General features: G+C 33.4%; 1 protein-coding gene across 9 annotated transcripts in view; it reads left to right on the top strand.

Annotated features, from left to right (window-relative positions):
- Nucleotides 1–19228, top strand: part of kcnip4a (potassium voltage-gated channel interacting protein 4a) — a 150537-nt gene extending 131309 nt beyond the window's left edge. For 7 of the 9 annotated variants that reach the window (XM_042728698.1, XM_042728700.1, XM_042728694.1 and 4 more), the window contains 7 exons: nt 7299–7423; nt 13459–13528; nt 14911–14981; nt 16278–16385; nt 17024–17128; nt 18390–18452; nt 18670–19228. In XM_042728698.1, coding sequence (XP_042584632.1) covers nt 7299–7423; nt 13459–13528; nt 14911–14981; nt 16278–16385; nt 17024–17128; nt 18390–18452; nt 18670–18717 — 590 coding nt within the window. In that variant the 3' untranslated portion in view covers nt 18718–19228. Of the gene's footprint in view, nt 1–4411; nt 4514–7298; nt 7424–13458; nt 13529–14910; nt 14982–16277; nt 16386–17023; nt 17129–18389; nt 18453–18669 lie in introns of all 9 variants that reach the window. The other 2 variants (XM_042728692.1, XM_042728693.1) reach the window with 1 other exon arrangement.
- Nucleotides 19229–20076: the final 848 nt, after the last annotated feature.

Here is a 20076-nt window from a genome sequence, read left to right as displayed (position 1 = left end):
TATAGCTGTTTGTGTGAGCCTGCATTGCCTCTAACCCTTTGACCTTGTCAATATCCATAATAAAACTGATTTAAGCAGTGTCTAATACAGCTCTTGGGTGCCTTATTTTATCTGTAGCTCTAGAAAGCGTGCTTGTCCTTCTTGAGTTGTGGTCTCTTTGGGCAATGAGCTGTTTTTTCTTCGTTTCTGAGGCTGCGTTTTTGACGGCACGAGCAGGTGGTCATGTCTGAGAGCCGACTGGAGAGTAGTGAGGTATTGACTCTCGCAGGAACAGAAAGCTGTGAAGTGTCCGGGCTCATAAAAGCGCACTTGTCCGCGCTGAGGCGCGTATGCATTATAGATGTGGAGAAACACAGAGAAAATGTGACGGGTGGCAGCAGGAAGGAGGAAGTCATAAAATTAGGACTCTGAGGAAAATGTTGAAACAATGAAACTATCCAGACCTCATCATATACCGAATCACACAAATGTGCTATATTTTTAGAAAATTGATGTAGTGTTATATAATTCTACACTTTTTCACACATAAGGCATATTGAGTTTTTAATTGATTCTAATAATGTCAACCGAAGTAAAACGGAGATTATTGGAGTACATTTTACAATAAAATACCATTTCAGCCTTTATTTAATTCAGTGTGTTACTTCAGTTCTTCGTAATTATTTGTGAAATTTACCAGCAGTTTCTGACTGAAAATTGTTTCAAAGTAAATCAATAAGATGTAGACACTAGTGGTCCTTTTTCATGCAAAACACCGGTATAATAAGAAGAGTAGCATAACTTAGTCTTTCCAGATGCCAAAAACAAAAAGAGGCAGAAATTTGTGAACTGCATCACTATGTGCTTGATTCGGAGCAGAATTAGCTTTGTGGCCCCACATCTCTGCCAAGAATCAATCTTCATCTCTCTGAAATGAAGCAGTTGTGTATTGAACAGAAGTTCAAGCCCTGTATTAGAAACCAGAGCAACATTCAGTTCATTTGGGAATTGACTCTTTTTCAAAACAGCATACAGTATGTGCTGTGGTTTGTGCTGTATGTGCTAAAATTTGATATTAGACTCAATTTTTTATTTTTCCTAAACCATTTTATTTATTAATAATTCAGTTGACCCCCCCCCCCCCAAAAAAAGGACAATAAAAAACGGTAATACTGTATGTCATTACATTTTAAAATAATTATTTTCTATTGAAATATATTGTAAGATGTAATGTATTTCTGTAATGCAAAGCAGGATTTTCAGCATCTTTACTCCAGTCTTCAGTGTCACATGATCCTTCAGAAATTATTCTAATATGCTGATTTGCTGCACAAGAAATATTTCTGAATATTGTGTTGAAAACAGTTATGCTGCTTAATGCTTTGTTGAAACCGAAATACACTACCACTCAAAAGTTTGAGGTATGTAAGATTTTTTAGAAAACAATAATAATGCTTTTATTCAGCAATTATTAATTAACAACAACAACAAAAAATAATAAATAAAGGCATTTTCAATGTTAAAAAAATATTGGTTTAAAATAACCCTGACATCACAATATTAAGTAGCAAAAAAATTTCAACAATGATAATACTAAGAACTGTCATTAATAATTGAGCAGCAAATCAGAATATTAGAAGTATTTCTTAAGGATAATGCCACTCTGAAGACTGAAATAATGATGCTTAAAATTCATCTTTGCTTCTCATGAATAAATTACATTTTAAAATATATATTTAAATAGAAAACAAATACATTTTAAATAAATATATTTAAATAGAAAACAATTATTTAAAAAAAAAATGTTAAATAATATTTCACAATGTTTTTACTCTATTCTTCGTCAAACAAATGCAGCCTTTGTGAGCATAAGAGACTTCTTTCAAAAACATTAAGAAATCTTAATTATTCCAAAGATTTGACTGGTATTGTAAGTTATTTTTAAAAGAAATCAAAATTGTAATCAGTTGAACTTTATCATTTATAAATGCCATAACTGAGGACATCAGATGCACAGAGTTATAGGAATGACCTTCACAGATATGTTGCGTTGGTTCATAAGGCTCATACTGTGTTTTTCTGTGTTAATCATGTGCTGAAACTTTTGTTGCACTCAAGAGACTCTTCAGGATTTATATGTGAAATGACCTGAAGGCATGTTATGGGATAGATATAAATCTCACGTCGGATAGATATACGAGCCCACTGTCACCCGCTGCACATATCAGAGTTTTGTTGATCTCAGCAAGAATTGTCCTGAGAATGGCAAAAATGCATCATGACCGACTCGCCTTGTTCTTACATTGATGTAATGATATCAGGCATGAAGCATCCTTGTTTATTAATAATCTCACTTTAACATTGATTTAAAGATGAATGCTTTGTCATGTTATACTTGAATTTATGTTAGCAAACAAAACTTACTATTATGGTGTGATATGGTGTCATTTTCCCTGCATGGCATGTTTAATAGTTCCACCTTTGATCTGAACCAAAGCATATATCAATAGTCGAGAAAGAAATCCCAGGACTTCATGAATGAGACCTGAGACATCATTTCATTTATTTTGTGCATGCTGAATCATGCATCAGGACAACAACACTGCATATACTGTATATCTCATGGTAGGAGCACAGTGCAGCGTGTAAAATAGCTGCTTAAGTTTTCTGGGTGAGTCTTTAATCTAGAAATAACTCTTTAGTTAAAGTACCATGACTACCAAGTCAAACCTCTTGGTTACTGCAATGATCTCAATTGCTTGTCAAGCGTCTCATCCCATCTGCCAGAAGAGCAGCTTTCTACTCAGAAATGCATATATTCCATCACTACTTCTCTTGCTGAGCATCAAGGTCTTTCTTTGAAATAACTTCTGTTGTTTCATACTGTAAGTCAGCACTGGTAATAGTCACCAAGTAGTTTGAGGTACTCCACCAGTCAAAAGAATGGACCCAAAAAAATGCTGCTGAATGAAGATGCGGCTGTGGCCCTCGAGATCACCTTAGCAGCTCCCCACAGGAAATTCAATCTTGCTACGTAAGCGTACGTGTGTTTTAGGCAAAGGCCACAGTCATTATCGGTAGTGCAACAATAAACGTCTTTAGTCCTTCAGGAGAAAACATGCCATGTAAGAATACAGATAGTTTCTAACTGATTGTTAGACCTTGAGATACATTTTGAATTGCTGTTTTGCTAATCGTTAATGTACTGAATTTAAATAAATAAAAGGTAATTGCAACTTTTTATCTCAGAATTTAGACTTTTTTTCTCCCAATTGCATGTTTTCACTTAGCATTTCTGCAGCTGCAAGTTATAAAGTCTGAATTATGTGATATAAACTCGCAGTTGTGTTACAAAGTCAGAAGAGCTAGATACTGTATAAACTCGCAAATTTTGACTTTTTTTCTAAGATTGCAAGTTTAAATCACAATTCTGACTTTAAAACAAATATAAGTAATGATGATAATAATCATTTACAGAAAATGTCAGAATTTTTTCCTCTCCAATTCCTAATTATTAATTCTGAGAAAAGAAAAAGAAAAAGGAAAAAATTGAGAATTGCTAGATATAAAATCACAACTGTGAGGAAAAAAAAAGCCAGAATTGCAAGATACTGTAAATAGTCACATTTACTTTTTTAAATAATTTTTTTATCCTGTGGTAGAAACATACAACAGCATTTTAGTGCCATGATTATGAGATTAAAGTCGTAATATTTTGAGAATAAAGTTGTAATATTTTAAGAATGAAGTCGATGCATTATGAGATTTAACTCATAAAGTTGAAGGATTTTGATAATAAGGTAAAATTACGAGAATAAAGTAATAGCAATATAAGATTTAAGTCATAATATGTTGAGAATAAAGCTGTTATGTTTTGAGAATAAGTTATATTGCATAAATAAAGATAATTAATGTGAAAATTACACCTACATTAAATACATTCTTCACATGTATTTAACAGTGAAAAACAGTAATTAAAATGTTCTAAAGGTTGACGCTTCACAGATAAGTGATTTTATTAATAAACATATTTAAGGTCAGTGAACCGGTTCATTGTGGAGATGGGACACGTTTTGCTTTCACTGCAGGGATCAAATGTCCCCACAACGACACTAAAACCTAAAATCAGCTGTGTTGTGAGAATCAGCTAAGTTTACTCATGAGAGAACTGACTTAATAAACCAAGTTCAGTAAATCATGTTTTTATGAAAATCTAAACATGTAGAAAGATTTATGTCATGGTTAGGTTGAGGTTTGGGGGGTTAGAAAATATCCTTCGCTCAACACAAAAAACAGAATACAGACACAAGTAAAAACTGATCCTGGATCTGCACGAAATGACACATCCATGCCTCGTTTGCTTCATGAACTCATGTCAGCATGTTCCGTTCGACCCTGATTGCCGTGGTGACAATCACGCTGTGTCTTCTAGGTAGCGCTTGCCTTCAGAACGGCAGCAGGCGTGGAGTTAAGGCACGGCTCAAGAAGCTGTTCCTATGCTCTTCTACCAAACCACCATCCACCACTACCCAAAGCAAGTCTTCTCTCAACACAAACCTCCAACACCTTTACTCAGAGAGCTCTTTTGCTATTAGTGTATTGTCCACATGCATGTGAAAAAGAAGTGTGCTTAATTGTATTGAATGCGCTTGAACTTTAATTTTTAAAACTGTACTTACTGTACAGTTGATGGTACTATGGAAGTCAATGGCTACCGTTAACTGTTTGGCGATTGAGGGTAAATAAAATGTATGTCAGAATTTTCATTTTTGGGTGAACTGTCCCTTTAAGAACACTTATAAGTAGGGCACTTTGTAATAATGTCAAATTAAACGTTTTCTTTAAAGTGCTAGCCAACATTTTATTTAAAGTTGATATATTTTAAATGTACTAAATTGCAACTTTATTCTTACAAATGTGTACTTGCAGATATATTTAAACGCATGACATACAAGTTTCTGTAGAAATTACATTAAAGGGTTTTTTTAGGTTATTATAAATGCTTGTCATTACATTCAGCAGTACACGTTAAACATATTTCAAAGACATTAGAAGTAATTATGAAATTACATATAAAGATGCACTTAAGTCTTAAGTAGCTCAAAAAGCACTCTTAAGTTCAACACTTAAGTGTTTTCTTTGCATTCAACATTACATTTAGTTTGCACTTTAAAATCTTTTATTTCCATAATAAGTACTCTTTTTAAAAGTATGCTAAAGTGTACTTCTTTTTCACAAGTGTAGTGTCAATCCTTTCATTTCTTTTTCTTTAACTATTTCATCTTTGAACTCTGAATTTCCCTTTCTCTCACTCTTTTCGTTTTCTTATGTAAGCCAAAGACATCTGTACTCAAGTCTTCCAGCTGCTGAGTATTATGATTTGTCGTCTGAATACCTCCTGCTCTATTCTTGGGAAGGTTATGTTCTTGAAAAACCAACTTGGAAGAAAACAATGTAAAAAATTCTGGGAACAACATTGCAGCAAATCCTAAATACCAAATGTATTGAATTTTGGAAGTAGGCTAGCAAATGATTAACTGTCATCGTTATTGCTGATTGTTAAAATGCTCTATTTTGTGTTTTTAATGAACAACTTTCAATGCAAAAGAATGATTCTGTTTAAATATTTATTCATTGTGTTATGAAACAGGGCTGTTTGCATGAAGTGGTAATGATACTACAATTACTCTAATTGCATGTGATTGTTATACTCCCAGAAGGATGAGACAAGAAAATGATGTTCATGTGTGTCAGTTCTGTTTGCCAATCGTTTGATGAGCTGTCCTCTGTGGATCAGAGGGTCATATGTCAGCCATTAGTCTTCCACGCTTCAGGTGTCACAGTAATCACTGTGCCTCCCAATAGCACCCGTCACCTCCCATTGATTAATGTTAAGAGACTCACTCTACATTTCATTGTTTTATTGGCTTCTGCTACTTACTCATTATTTTTAAAGTTTATTTAACCTTTAGGGGTGTAAATTATGTGTAAATCTCAGACACAGGTCATATTGGATGCTAGATGATCTAAGTTAATGTAGAGAAACACAGTTGTCCAGAAACACAGTTTTATCAGGGTTCAAATTTAAGCTGAAAGATTATTTAGATTTAAGGCTAGTGAGAATGATACACCAAGGCCTGTTGAGATCCTACGGATAGGTGGAAAGTCATAGAACAGATTTGCTCTAGAACCTTATCAGTCAGACAGAATAGTACATACTTGCTATATTCACTGTGTGATGCTGCTTTTATACAACAGTTCAATAAAACAATAAGTTAATATTGAGTAACTTGCATTTCAGACACAACAAATTGCCAGTTACTGTGTTTGCTTTCCCAAGGAAAATAGTTTCAAACAAAGTCAAAGCATAATGAATTATTGTGCATCTCTGAGCATTAGTGGTGCTTTGTTTGTGAATGAATCAGTGCTTTTGAACAAATCAGTTGAGTGAATGATTCAATGACTCACTCATATAGGCATTCACTTATTTTGGTAATGAATAAATCAGTGTTTTTGACCAAATCAGTTGAGTGAATAATTCAGTGGCTCATTCATACAGACATTCACTTGTTCTGTTCATGAATGAATCAGTGTTTGTTGAACACACTGGTTGAGTGAATGATCGGTGACTGATTGGGTGACAATTATAAAGACAGGCTGCATCTGAACATGCACACGTCCCTGCTATTTAGTAGACAAAAACAGTATGCGAAAAGAGCAGAATGTCTGAATTTACAGAATTCATAAGACAGCAGCCAAAAAGTACCCAGATGATCTGTTTCCACTGAGATTTTGAAGATGTGGGGCCATGGGTCCATGGGAGAGGACGAAAATGATGAAAGTTGTACATCCAGATTACACTCACACTATACACATTCATACTATGTGCTACATACATTTTAACACTCGCAAAGTACTTGTTTAAAAGATGTACTCAGAGAATATGCCATTTCAGTGTATTTGAACAAATCAGTTGAGTGAATGATTAAATGACTTCCTTAAAAATATTCACTTGTTTTTGCTCATGAGTGAATCGGTGTAAATTGGATGAAGTGATCATTTCAGTGATTTGTGGCCATCTAGTGGTAAATTGATGTAACTGTGTATAACTTCTGTCCAAATTTTGTTTTTATGTACTTATGAACCTTTTATATATCTCATATATCTGTATATCTGATATTCCCTGTTGAATACAAAGATCTCAATGTTTATATGTTTTGTCATTATTTGGTCCAGTACTTATTTATCAATAATAGAATTTTAGAGTATTTTAGTGTGAGAGCTGTATCATAACCCTGATGTTGTGTGTTTCTCTACAGATAGTGTTGAGGATGAGCTGGAGCTGTCTGCTGTGCGCCATCGACCAGAAGCTTTGGAGCAGCTGGAGGCTCAAACGCGTTTCTCACGAAAAGAGCTTCAAATCCTCTATCGGGGCTTTAAGAATGTGAGTTAATGCTTCTGACTTCAAAAACGGAGTTCGATTTTTTTTTTTTTTTTTTTTTTTTTTTTTGAATTAAATTGTATTCAGTATAAAGTTATCGATTTTTTTTAATTCCTTTTGAGCATTGGTTTGATGTGGAACATGCCAAACTTTGCAGAAAAACTATCACGCTTGCTACAATAATCAGGTCAGGAAAGGTCTCTAGAGTGTCCCTGAGGCAAAAATGTCCTTTCTCACCTCTGGTGCAAAATGTAATGAGACAACACCAAATTAACTCGACCCAAATTGTCAGGTGACAAGCGTGAGAGAGGCACAATGGTCCTTTATTATCAGACTCTCAAGGGGAGATATCAGAAGGTGCAATCCTTCCTTCAGATCACACAAAAACAAACACACACACACACACTGCTGACAAGTGATGACTGAACCGAGGTTTTCTGGCACCCTCAATACTGTCTTATTCATTTTCCCATGAGGTGTCCCAGATACTGTGAATGTTAAATCCGTTTTCTTTTTTTTTATTAATTCAATTTTAATATCATCTGCCATTTCTACTTTTTTTTTTTTTTTTTGCTTCTATTACTTGGATTTTCGACTATCAAGTTCTAAAATCCTTCAAAAGAGATTTAATTAGGAATTCATTGTCAAGGGTCCTGTCCCAAATGCCGCCCTAAACCCTCACGTTCCTCCTGTGACTGCACACTTTGATGATGTAGTTGTAGGGCTGAGCAAAAGGGCACATCGAGGGCATGTGTGCTTTCTTCTAAAACCTTTATTATTGAACTGGTCATCCCACGGTCTGGTGAATTTCACAGACTTGCACATGCAACACGCTATTGCACATGTGCAACACCTCATCAGGTGTGTTTGTGGGACAGGCCTGGCTCGCCATAGCTTGTTATTCTCAGGTTGATACATTGCTTTGTTGGCCCACACTGGTTTTGCTATCATACTGATTACAGACACTTGTGTCCATGATAACACTGTAATGTTATAGTCAGATACTTGCCATTAGAAAGGATTTTCTCTTCCATTAACATATTTTTCTGTATTTCAAAGGATGGCAGTGTTAGTCAGAGAGGAAAGTGTCAATATTACTTTTTTTTGTTCATGTTTTTATTTGAAAATAGACAGAGAGACTGACAGACAGTGCTGCTTTTATTACTCTTCAGTTCTCACCATTGCTTTTTGTTTTATCAGACAGGCAAATATTAAACACTAACTTCACTAAACCCTGCATAGTCACTGTTAAACTTGTACCTATAAATTCTAGATCTTTGTATCGTTAGGGTTAGGGTTAGGGTTATAATGCATTTATACATTACGATTCAAAATGTTGTGGTCAGTAGTCAGTAGTTTTTTTTTTTTTTTTTTTGTCTGTTTGTTTTTGAAAAAATTGATACTTTTATTTAGCAAGGATGCATTAAATTGATCAAAAGTTGCAGTAAAGAAATGTAACATGTTTCAAAAGATTTCTATTTCAAATAAATGCTGTTCTTTTCAACTTTCTGTTCATCACAGAATCCTGAAAAATGTTTCACCATTTCAACAATAATTTTAAGCAACACAGCTGTTTTCATTGATAATAAGAAATGTTTCATCATATTGGTAAATCATCATATTAGAATGATTTCTGAAGGATCTAAGTAATTACTGCTGAAAATTCCTCTTCCACAACACAAAAAAAAAACACATTATATAATAAAAAAATAAAAAATATATATTAAAAATTAAAAAAATATTATAAAAAAAAAAAGAGTGATTTCAGCCACTGAATTCCATAGTATGGATCAAATAAATGCAGCCTTGATAAGCATAAGAGACTTCTTTCAAAAACATTAACTTTCAAAAAAAAAAAAAGGGTGATGGCAGCCATTGATTTCCATAGTATGGAAAAATGCTAGGGAAGACAGTGACTACTGTCAATTGTTTGGTTACCAGCATTTTTTCAGAATATCTTCTTTTTGCGTTCAACAAAAGAAAGAGACCCTTACAGGTTTGAAACAACTTGAGGATGAGAAAATGATGACAGAATTTTAATTTCTGAACTTTCTCTTTATTTATTTATGTTTTTACTGCTCAGGATTTGACAAGGCTTTCATGTAAATAAACAACTATTATATTTTTAGGTGGTAGGTTTTTTTTTTTTTTTTTGTTCTTATCATGCCAAGGGCACCAGAACTGCTGCTTCAAAAAATTACAAATAAATAAATAAAAACAAATGCGTTGGTCAATTCAGACTCTTGATCAGATCAGACACAAATAGTGCTGAGGATGTTTGTATGGGAGAAATCGACCCTGCAGATCAGTGGAAGTCATGCACAATAATCTGTTCATAGTGGATCTTACAGATGAGAAGATTTCATTTTATGAGAGATGGTGGTCATATTTTTATTCTTACTAGGTTAATTACACTCCACAAATGACCAGGGCCTAAATTAAACTTGATTATCTGCAAATTAGCTGAAAAAGAAAAATGAACTGAATCTGCTACTAACAGAGTATTTCAGAATCGTTTCGGCTTCATTCAGACTTTTTCCTTTGTGTTATTTCCGTTGTATTATCCCATGACTCCCATGAATTAGTGGTAAGCTAAAACCAAAATATGCCAGATATTCTGTCCTTGGTCCTCTGTGTGCCGTCAGTGAATGATCATGCTTCAGTAAGCTGAAAAAACCTTTTAATTACAGTCTGTGTATCTTAACGCTGTTAATGAACCCTGCAATGCTCCTGGAGTTTTGATAATGTTGAGAAGACTTTGGCAGTGATGGTTTCTGATGAGAGCGGTGTGTCTCTTAAAAGGTAATTACACGGGGTCTCTCTCACGCTGCCTGCACAAGAGACAGTGGATGACAGTTACACAAAACAATCCCTTTTAATTAACCAGAGCTCACTGTAACAACACAGGACTTTCTCAGACACAGCCTTTTTATGTCAAAGATGTGAAGTGCTGGATTAGACAAAACAACTTAATGTAGGGCTTCTTTTGGTGGTGCAGAGGACACATTTCAGACTGTGTTTGTTGATATTTGTAAAAATTCACGCCACTCCAATACACCAATTGTTTTCTAATACAGTCAATAACATATAAACTATATAAAGTATACATAACAAAAACATATACCCTAAACGAATACCAAAAATAAAGATACAAATTATACCCTGAGAGTGTGACAGACATTACAAACAGTTGTACGGTGTCTTTTAGAATCAGGATGGCAGATTCCAATTGTTTTCTGAGAGTGTGACAGACAGTTGTACGGTGTCTTTTAGAAGAAGAAGAGAAGAAGAAGATGAACAAGATCATGCCTTTACCTTCTTTTATTAAAGAAGGTAAAAGCATGATCTAAGAGTAAATCCCTCCTGTGCTGTGCTTGTATCAAAAACTGCACGGTTTTCCCAGCTCAGCATAGCACCTCTCAGTCCTCCTCTAGTTGCTCAATACACAGCAAAGGGAATACTGTAATGAGGTTTCATATCTGGCTCTGAACACCAGAGGCTGGTTTGTGATTATTTGATTTTCATGTCGTTTTATTGGTCAGAGTTTTGCCATGTACTGGTACATGTGGCCACTTTATAAAAGTCGATTATTTTGCCCTGCAGACAGACGCTTCATCACATCAGGTCCAAACATTCCAAAAAAATTGACGGATTAGTTTAAAAAGCAGTCTTTTATTATTATTTTTACAGTCATGAAAAACTTGAAAATATCAGGCCATTTTCAAAATGTGGCTTTCCAGGCCTGAAAAAGACAGGGAAATTAATCCCATCTTAGAAGAGACAGAGAAAAGTTATGGAAATTTTCATAGTGAAAAATGCATTTCATGCATGGTCATGCACAGCTTTTTAAAATAAAAAAATAAATAAAAACCAGAAAGTTCTTCATGAGTGCAAATGTATTTTAAAATCCCTATCAAGTTATCACAAATGACTGCAAAAGTCATGGAAATTCACGTTGGCGTCAAAATTGGCATCACTGATGTGATGTGACACGTTTTACGGCAAGTTTGAAAAAAAAAATGGGTTCTAGATGGTTAGTGAATGACATAAGTTGCAGTCTTTTCTTCATATAAAGCTACCATATGGCTAGAGAAAACTTAAAATATACTGTAGATTTTATATATGTCTGTAGAGTTTATCTAATTTATATTTATATAAAATCTAAATTATATTTTGATGAATTTTATCTTATTCTATCTATCTATCTATCTATCTATCTATCTATACAGCATATGCACACACATACAAAAGTAGATGATTTCGATTATTAAGTCACTTCTGGTCACAAAAAATAAAATAAAATAACTGAAAACTCTCCTAGGTATGTAAACTAAAAGATGTCTAAGCAATTTTCTGCACTTATACCTCGCTTGAAATAGCAACACTGTAAAAGCATGTTTCATAATTGCTGCAATTGCCAAACCATTTATGATAAAGCAACAGCAATCATCTCGAAAAACGTCCCGGTGTACTGTGTAATCTAATCCAATTCCTGGGGTCCAAATGACACTGTTCCAGCTATTATCATTTTGGATTGTTCATTTGTTAGGATCCTTCATATGACATACAGAGTCATGCATTTATCATTGTTGGAGTGCAGTATGGACAGATTTCTTTCATTATACGATCTATGAAAGCGCAAAATGTTTGTATATTTTTAAATGAGATATCATGCACAAGTTACAGTTAATGATATTAAGAACAAGTGCTGTGGAATGTTTGGACTTATCATATAATAGCACAGATTATGTCAACAAAAATGGCACCTCTGTTACTCGCTTTAAATTGCATCCGGAAGGATGAATACATGCCCTCAAATTAAATATTAAAGCTACTTTGCTGCTACTCTACTTATCTGTTTCTTCATATAAAGCCGAATGTTAACCAGTCGTCAGAATCTAGTATTGTGCTTTGCATAAACTAGTTAAAGAACATTACAGTTCTCAGTTCTTTTGGTACAAACACGTGAATTAAAACAATACATCTAACAGTTCAAATCAGTAAGTGGTGGCATCTTCTACGAGACAACAACATTAATTCCTTTTATTGCTTTTATGTCTGTCATCAAGGGAGATGCACTGTTAAAAATGTGATTTCACTTTATTTTAGCTGGTTTATCATATCAAGGGGAGCACATGAGTAATGCTGGAACTGCCTAATGAAGGTTTGCTATATATGGGTCTTATAAATTTCAATCTGTAATCGCTTTATCTGTGAGACTATCACTGCTTTAGTGATATTTAAATAAAAGCAATAATGTGCATCTGTTATATCTGCTACAATTTCAAAAATTAAAAATAAAATACACTAGTTTATTATTTGTCTTCACCAGACATCTTGCAGCTCCCTTAACAAGAATAATAAAGAAACTGCATTGCTGGTATTGTGAGACAGCAGTCATCCTCTCATAATTCATTCTCAGGCTTGAAAGGATCATTTCTGAAGAGCTGCTCATAAATGTGTTTACTAAACCAAAACATCTGAGATCGTTTCATCAGACAAGCATGCAAATACTGGTCATCTTGCGGAGGTTGATCTGATTTTCAAAGCATAATTTTTAGTGCAAGTCATTATGTAAAATCGAATGCGAATTCAAGCATTAAGCGTGCACATTCCTCACAATTTATTAGTGATACAACATGCAGACAGTGCTTGAGAAATCATATATGATGTCTACCGTTACCTAGTGATGAGTGATACTAGTGTAAAGAATTGTAATCTTACACAACAATGGAAAAAAATGTAAAAGTCTGACAAACACTTGCAATCTCTCTGAGCTCGTTTATTTGAAATGAAGGAGAGTCATATGAGATTGTTCAATGCTGCAAATGCACTTCTAGTGCAATGTGTTTGCCTGCCGCTTCACATTTTTATTTACGATGCACATTAGAATGAGAATGGACAACGTGTTTATTGCTCAGCAATGGTGCCATTTCCTATTTGGATGTTCATGCACATAATGGTTCTCTTGGTGAAATCACTCCTCAATAACATCTCAGTAACGTTGTGATGGAAATGTCTATATCTGTGTTTTTCAGGAATGCCCCAGTGGTGTGGTCAACGAAGACACATTTAAGGAAATTTACGCTCAGTTTTTCCCACAGGGAGGTGAGTGGATTTAAAGTCATTTATTCTCTTTTACAGTTATACTGTATAGCATTTTTAATACAACCTGATCTGACCCTTTATAATATTTTGTTGGTGTAAGCTGTTGATTTAGTCTTATTAAACAATACTTTAGACTTGAATAAGCCAGTTAATATTAAATATTACCATTTTAAGTTACCTGACAAAACATACTTTTATTATTATAGTTATTTAACAAAACATACTGTATTATTGCAGTTTTTGTTTTTGTAAAACAGGCTTATTGGAAAAACTTGCTTGTGGTGACTAAAAGTGATTTCAGTAATATAGTATAATTTTCTGCCATGTAAGAAAAAAGTCCTGCATAATCATGACAGAAAAAGTTTAATTTCTCACATAAAAAGTCAAAATTGTGAGATACTAAGTCATGATAAGATAAAGATTACAAAATTGCAGATATTTATGACAAAAAAATCTATTTTTCATGTTATAATTTTCACTATCTCATAATTTTGAGTATTATCTTACAGTTATGCTTTAGTGTCTCATTATTTTATCTTTCGTAATTTTTGATTCACCAATACTTTTTTTTTTTTGGAAATGCCCTTCCATAATTGAAAACTGTGAAAAACTAAAAAGCCACAATGACGACACAAAAGTCAAAATGAAAATACTGATACAATTATTTTTTTTTTATGTTATCCTTTCTGCTTAGCGTCTCATAATTTTGACTTTCATATTAAAAACTGTAAAGGACTGAAAAGTAATAATGGTGACCCGAAAGTCAAAATTAGGAGATGCATCAAAATTTGACTTTCTCATAATATTGACTTTTTATCTCATAATTATGAATTAGGCCTAATTTTTATCTCATATTTATGACTTACCAAAGCATGATGTTGTGTCTTTAACCCCAAAACTGTATAACATCAAACAGAAATGGAATTTATAGAACTAAAAAAGCCCTAGAGGAACGTTTTCCTCATCATTTCAGCGGACCAACACACACACACACACACACACACACACACACACACACACACACACACACACACACCACTGATCTGAATGGAGGTCTCCAAGTGGAAAAGGCTGTTGTAGTGATTCTCTTCTCTATTGAGTCACAAGATTTGTGCCACTGCGAAGTCAAAGCAGTAGTTTTATAATTATGGGTTTGAGCTTCTCTACATCATTTGTCGGGGTTTGTGACAAATCTCTCTCACGTGGCCCTGCTCATTTCCAGCCCATTCACATATACACACTGCTTGCATTATTTATAGTATAATGGATCATAGCTTGTGTAAGCTTATACATCCCCTCTGTTGTTGAACAGAATAAGCTATGGAATGAGGTAATGGCATTGCTGTGATTGAACCTGAGCAGTTTCCTGTTTTATTTTTCAGATGCATCAACGTATGCACATTTTCTGTTCAATGCATTCGACACAGATCACAATGACTCTGTCAGTTTTGAGGTAAGTAATAATACTAACAGAGCATTCTGAAGACGATCTCTCACACACACATGCATGACATAGTAGTGAACCTAATATTATTGTGTTGAAATTGAATTGCAGTTTGATGTTTGGATGTGGACACTATAGGTATAAGGTAAAATGCATGCAGTTTTAACTGAAAGACTAATGAAATAACATATATTGAAATAAAATTTGAAATAATTTATATCAGATAAATGTAGGGCCTTTAAAATAAACTAGTCAAGATGACATAGGAATTATGACATACTAAGTCATAAATATGAGATAGTCCAGTTTTAAAAGTATGAGATAAAAATGTATAATTATTACAAAAAAGTTGAAATTATGAGATACAAATTCATAATTATGACAAAAACTGACATTTTATTGCATCATTTCAACTATCTCATTATTTCAACTTTTTGGCTCATAATCAAGTCATAATTATGAGATAGAAAGTCATAATTGTGACACAAAAGTCAAAATTCTGGCATAGTGTGTTAAATTACAGTACGAGATGCAGTCAAATTATGAGATACTTAATTATGAGATGTCATAATTTTGAATTAGTATCTCATAATTTTTACTTTTTATTGCCATAACTATGATCAAAGTATTATTTTTTCTTATGTGGCAGAAATGGGATTTTATAAAAACTGAATGAATGAATTAATGAATGAAAGGCTTTAAAATTCTCCCATTTCCCATTTATTTTACCTTAAAATCCTTAACAGCCATTAAATAAATGTCTTGACTGACAGCATATTGTGCAATATGTGTTTTACAGAGATATTAGGAAGCATTTTAACTACCACAGAACCTTCAATTTGCACACAACAAGGATTTCATTCGTTGGAAATAAACAAGCATCGCTGGTCCCCAGCGATACAGTAATTAAACTAAACGAGAATATCCTTGTCTTGTTTTTAATAACAAAGTTTGGCTTGTCCTGTAGCCATTTAGCTCCCGCTAAGGCATATTTTGTCATATCTGGTAATTAAAAACCTTGAGTGCTCATGTGAAAAGTTCAGTTTGAAAGAATTCCTCTCATTATTTGGAAAATGGTTATTAAAGACATTTCTTTCCATTCACGTATGCACTTTGCATGTATACTGGATTAGTGAGATCCATAAAACAACCATTAAAATACCTTGAGGTATCATATCATTATGTGAAATGAAGCAGTTTGGTTAGCAGCATAATCATCATTCATGTTCTCGCTGTAAATGACAGATTTATTTTGTTATTTTGTTTGCTCTGACTGATTTCTCAATGTCTTTAATTGCATTACAGGATTTTGTGATGGGTCTTTCCATTCTCTTAAGGGGCACCGTTCAGGAGAAACTTAACTGGGCATTTAACCTGTATGATATTAATAAAGATGGATATATAACAAAAGAGGTAATACTTAAAGAATATGAGTAACACTTTATAAATAATGAACACTGCATTAAATTAATTTCATTGTATAGGTGTTATGAACTAACAACGAATGATGAACTTTTATTATTCTTGTTTAGTGTTAATTTCCATATTAGCAATACAGTTTTAACTTTTCAAGTTAATAATGGACAATGGTATAGTAATAATTTAACAGCTGAAAAATATGAAAAGTCAAAATTGACAAAAAGTCAAAATTCTGAGATACTAAGTCATGATTATGACAAAACTTTGACTTTCTATGTCATAATTTCAACTTTTTATCTCATTATGACAAAAAATATGAGATACTCATAAGTCACAAAGTAGTCACAAATATGAAACACAAAGTAGAAACTGAGATATAAAGTCATAATTATGATACAAAAGTAAAAACTAATACAGTTTTAACTTTTCAAGTTAAAAATAGACAATAGTAATAAATTTATACTATATTAATAAATGTGGAAAAATGTTTTTCATCATTAGTTCATGATACCAAATGCACTAATGAATGTTAACATATTAAACCTTATTGTAAAGTCTTACCAGAAAATCACTTACATGACAAGCGATCATATAAAACACTAACACACCTATCTATTTTTTGGGTTTTACAGGAAATGTTCGATATCATAAAGTCCATCTATGACATGATGGGGAAATGCACATATCCCATGCTTAAAGAGGAAACTCCACGACAGCATGTGGAGATATTTTTCCAGGTGAGATTGGCATTTGTTCTTCATATAGAAAATATTTGCTAGATAGAACATTGGTAAAGCAAGTACACTTCCAGAATGTTCCCATCTATGTCATGTTATTTATCAGCAGGACCCTAGAGCTAGTTTCTACTGATGCAGTTATAAAGGTTGTCGATGTAATTCTAAGCAAGAAAAATTTCTAAAGCTACAGCAAATAAAGCGACCTTAAATGAACACACTGACCTCTTGACCCTGTTTGTGCCTTGATATATAAGTCATAAATATGAGATTAAAAGTCAAAATCATCGTACATTTTAGTCAAAGGAGTTGATAATGAGATTCTGAGATAAAAATGATCTAATTCTGAGATAAAAGTTGAAATTATGAGATACTAATTATGACTTATGAATTTTGACTTTTAATGTCATCATTTCATTTCATTTTTATCTCATTGTGTGACTGAGCATCTCATAATTTTGACTTTTACCTCATATTTATGACTTTTAATGTCATAATTTACATAATAATTTATATGACGGAAATGGGCTTCCATAAAAAAGTGAATAAAAATGATGAAAATCTTCATTCATTGGTAAAACAAATCCATTTCCAGAATGTTCCCATCATTGTCATGTTATATATAACCAGGATCCTACCGTTCTAGTTTTTTGCTGATATTATTTTGAGATTGTCTAGATGTACTTCTAAGCAAGAAAAATGTCTAAAGCACACTGACCTTAAACCAAGTCATACTAATTCACAAATATGATTAAAAAAAACGTGATTAAACAGTAAAAAATGATTGTAAATTTTAGTCTAAGGATTTATAAATGGTACGTTTACTAATTATGAGATAAAAGTTGTATTTATGAGATACTAATTCATTATGACATAAACTGTTGATTTTTGTCATTATTTTGACTTTTTATCACTTAATTATGACTTAGCATCTCATAATTCTCATAAACAGTTTTTATCTCATATTTATTAATTTTAATGTCATAATTATCATTTACCATAGCGTGATTTTTTTTCCCCCTTAAGTGGTGGAAATGGGCTTCCATTAAAAAGGGTGATTAAAATATTTTAAAAAAGGAATGTTTGCCAGACACAGCACTTTGGTTCATTGATAAAGCAATGGTCCTACAATTCTGATTTGTGCTGATTTTATCATGGAGATTGTCTAAATGTAATTCTAAGGAAGAAAAATGTCTAAAGCTAAATGAATAGAGCAACCTCAAATGATCACACTGACCTTTTGACCCCTTTTGTGTCCTGACAGAAAATGGACAAAAACAGGGATGGAGTGGTCACTATAGATGAATTTATAGACTGCTGTCAAAACGTAAGTCTATTTTTGTTCTGAATGTGATGTTCTGCATGAATGTCTTTCTTGAAAACATTTACGATATGATTTTCTTGAGTAGAGCGCTTAGAGAGAAAAGCCCCTTACATAATGTTCATTGAGCCCTGCAGCAGAATGTTGTCCTGAAGCCAGTCCATTAGTCTCCACAGGTGAGGTGTTATTAAAGTGTTCACCTGTGCCTGTTTGTTCCCTACAGGACGAGAACATCATGAGATCAATGCAGCTTTTTGAGAACGTCATTTAACATCTGAATGGACTCTGTTGGCGGGCCAGCTCACATAACCACCTTTATACTCCACAAACCCGACGTCCTCGATGATACACATCTGATTACTAGCATTGCTTTTAACCATAAACCAAAATTAACAGCATTTTGAATATCAAAGAAAAATTATTTTTACATTTTTTGTCATATACTTGTAAAAAATGTATACCTTTATTTAAAGTAGATACATAGTCTGTTAATCATCTTTTTCTCCAAATTTTTGAAATAACTAGAAGCCATTGTACAAATTAAAGTAACAGTTCATACATTGGCCCTTAAACACATACAGAATGAATTTCTGTGCAAAAACCCATTCTTAGATTGCAACAATTTACAAGGAATATTTGACATACAAATAACTCCTTAGTTAAAGGAATAGTTCACCAAAAAAATGTACTAAAACTCAGGCCATCCCAGATGTAGACATTGTTTCTTTATGGGATCAGATTTGGAGAAATGAAGCATTGCATCACTTGCTCAACAATGGATCCTCTGCAGTGAATGGGTGCCGTCAGAATGAGAGTCCAAACAGCTGATAAAAACATCACAATAATCCACAAGTAATCCACACCACTCCAGTCCATCAGTTAATGTGTTGTGAAATAAAAAGCTGCGTGTTTGTAAAAAGCAAGTGCATCAAGGCATTTTAACTTTAAACTGTTGCTTATGGCCAAAATACAAGTCCATAATCCATAATAATGCTTTCTCCAGTTCTTCCCCTGTTGTCTGTATTTCTTTAGAACTGATTTGGACTGTTTTCACTTGTAAAAGGTGCTTGATCTGTGCAGAGTTCTAAGAATATTATGGATAGAGGATATGAATTTTGACCAGAAGCAACAGTTTGACGTTGAAAAATAAATAAATAAATAAAAAACGTCTTGATGGTGATATAAACATGCAGCTTTTCTACTTCACAAGACATTTATTGATGGACTAGATTTATGTGGATTACTTGTGAATTATTATATCAGCTGTTTGGAATTCTGACGGCACCCATTCACTGCAGAGGATCCGTTGCTGAGCAAGTGATGTAAAGCTACATGTTTCCAACTCTATACTATTTATCCAAATCTATTCCTTTAAGTTAGTAATGTGTCACACACAGTGTGACAATTCAAATTAACCACGTCACAAATTTGTGGGATATTAACTGTTTCCGTTTTTAAGCACAATCAGTAATAAATCATACTTCTTTCATTCAGTAAGTACAAACCTGTGACTCTGCAGCCTTTAAATTTCTACAGAATCATTCCAGATTGTTCTTAACTACAACAGTGGGTCCAGCCAAAACAGGTGGAAAGTCAAATAAAGATTAAGATGTTGTATGTTTTCTAAAGT

This window comes from Cyprinus carpio, chromosome B7 (assembly GCF_018340385.1).
Source record: "Cyprinus carpio isolate SPL01 chromosome B7, ASM1834038v1, whole genome shotgun sequence".
Lineage (NCBI taxonomy): Eukaryota > Metazoa > Chordata > Actinopteri > Cypriniformes > Cyprinidae > Cyprinus > Cyprinus carpio.
This window is presented reverse-complemented; position numbering and strand designations above follow the sequence as displayed.